The 1809-nt window shown below is 42.0% G+C and overlaps 1 protein-coding gene across 1 annotated transcript; it reads left to right on the forward strand.

The window, feature by feature from the left end:
• The first annotated feature begins 1096 nt into the window (after nt 1-1096).
• LOC100760892 (cyclin-dependent kinases regulatory subunit 1) lies at nt 1097-1423 on the forward strand. The gene has a single exon (XM_027408298.2). The coding sequence runs from the start codon at nt 1135-1137 to the stop codon at nt 1375-1377; it is 243 nt and encodes an 80-aa protein (XP_027264099.1). The 5' UTR covers nt 1097-1134; the 3' UTR covers nt 1378-1423.
• The last annotated feature ends 386 nt before the right edge of the window (nt 1424-1809 follow it).

A 1809-nucleotide genomic window follows, 5' to 3' on the forward strand; every position in this document is an offset into this window, starting at 1 on the left:
CTGATTCTGGTGACCAGTCTCTCTCAGTCCCTACTCACAAATAACCTGTCACAGAGTCATCTTGAGTGGCATATGCTGCCCCCTAGCCTCAACCTCTCTTCAGCCCATGGTCTGGGTTTCTCCTCCCCCAGCCTCTGATCCCCCTATAATCTCAACCTTTTTGAGCATGCAGTCTCTTGGTCTCTTGGTTCCCCTCTTGGCCTCCTCCTTTCTCCACTCTTCTCTTCCTCTCACTCCTACCCCTGCACCCCTTCTCTCATGGCACAGTTTATATGGACCCTTCCAGATGCCTCTGGCTGTTGTCTCCCTCATATCTACAATAAATCTTGTCCTCCACCATATCTGGAGCAGTCATGTCCTCATTTCTTCATTCAGTATATAGTCATGCTTTGCTTGGTGATGGGAAGATTTCAGAAAAAAAAATATATTTTAGGGGATTTTGTAGTTCTGCAAACATTCTGTAGCATATTTGCCCAGAGCTGGCTGGAGGTAACCCATTACTAGAGCAATAAGACAACAAAAGGAGATCAAGGGGATACAAATTGGAAAGGAAGAAGGCAAATTTTCACTATTTGCAGATGATATAATAGTTTACATAAGTGACCCAAAAAATTCTACCAGGGAACTCCTACCGCTGATAAACACCTTCAGCAAAGTGGCAGGATACAAGATTAACAACAACAACAAAAAAAAGGTAGCCCTACTATATATAGATGAATATGGCTGAGAAAGAAATCAGAGAAACATCACCCTTCACCATAGCCACAAACAACATAAAATATCTTGGGGGCTAACTCTAACCAAACAAGTGAAAGACCTGTATAATAAGAATTTTGAGTCTTTAAAGAAAGAAATTAAAGAAGATACCAGAAAATGGAAAGACCTCCCATGCTCTTGGATAAGTAAGATCAACACAGTAAGAATGGCAATCTTGCCAAAAGCAATCTACAGATTCAACATAATCCCCATCAAAATCCCAGCACAGTTCTTCACAGACCTTGAAAGAAAAATACTCAACTTTATATGGAAAAACAAAAAACCCAGGATAGCCAAACAACCTGTACAATAAAGGAACTTCTGGGAGTCATCAGGAGGCCGGCGGTGCGGGGCTGAGGGCCCTCGGGCTGAGCAGTCATGTCGCACAAACAGATTTACTATTTGGACAAATACGATGACGAGGAGTTCGAGTACCGGCATGTCATGTTGCCCAAAGACATAGCCAAGCTGGTCCCTAAAACGCATTTGATGTCTGAATCTGAATGGAGAAATCTTGGCGTTCAGCAGAGTCAAGGATGGGTCCATTATATGATGATCCATGAACCAGAACTTCACATCTTACTCTTCCGGCAGCCACTACCCAAGAAGCCAAAGAAATGAAGCTGTTGAACCACCTTTCAAACTCAAGCTTTACACAGCTGTCCTTCCTTCCTACACCTTCTGATAGCATGATTATGTTGCTTTCTTATTTCTCACTTTGACATTTAAAGGATGTTTGTTCAAAACATTGTTTGATTGTGTTGGTACCTGCTTTGCTTCTTGAGCTGAGCCACCAATGCCACAACCTGTCAGATGAGTGTGACCTCAAAGACCTGGTGTGCTCTTTATCCAGTAGGCATATCCATACTTGCCATCTCTGGGAAGCATGTGAAAATCAGATCATGGCTGTTACAGGGATAGTGTGAATTTCCTGTTGTGGTTTTTACTATTGGGTATTGTATTTATGGTGACTTACGGATTTATGTTTCAATATATTGGAAACTTTCCATTTTATCTGACAAATCTCTTCCATGTTACAAGCCTTGATTAAAG

The sequence above is a fragment of the Cricetulus griseus genome, chromosome 3, assembly GCF_003668045.3.
Source record: "Cricetulus griseus strain 17A/GY chromosome 3, alternate assembly CriGri-PICRH-1.0, whole genome shotgun sequence".
Taxonomy (NCBI): domain Eukaryota; kingdom Metazoa; phylum Chordata; class Mammalia; order Rodentia; family Cricetidae; genus Cricetulus; species Cricetulus griseus.

Excerpts from the sequence above, each read along its gene's own strand:
- LOC100760892 (XM_027408298.2), top strand. The coding sequence starts at position 1,135 with ATGTCGCACAAACAGATTTACTATTTGGACAAATACGATGACGAGGAG.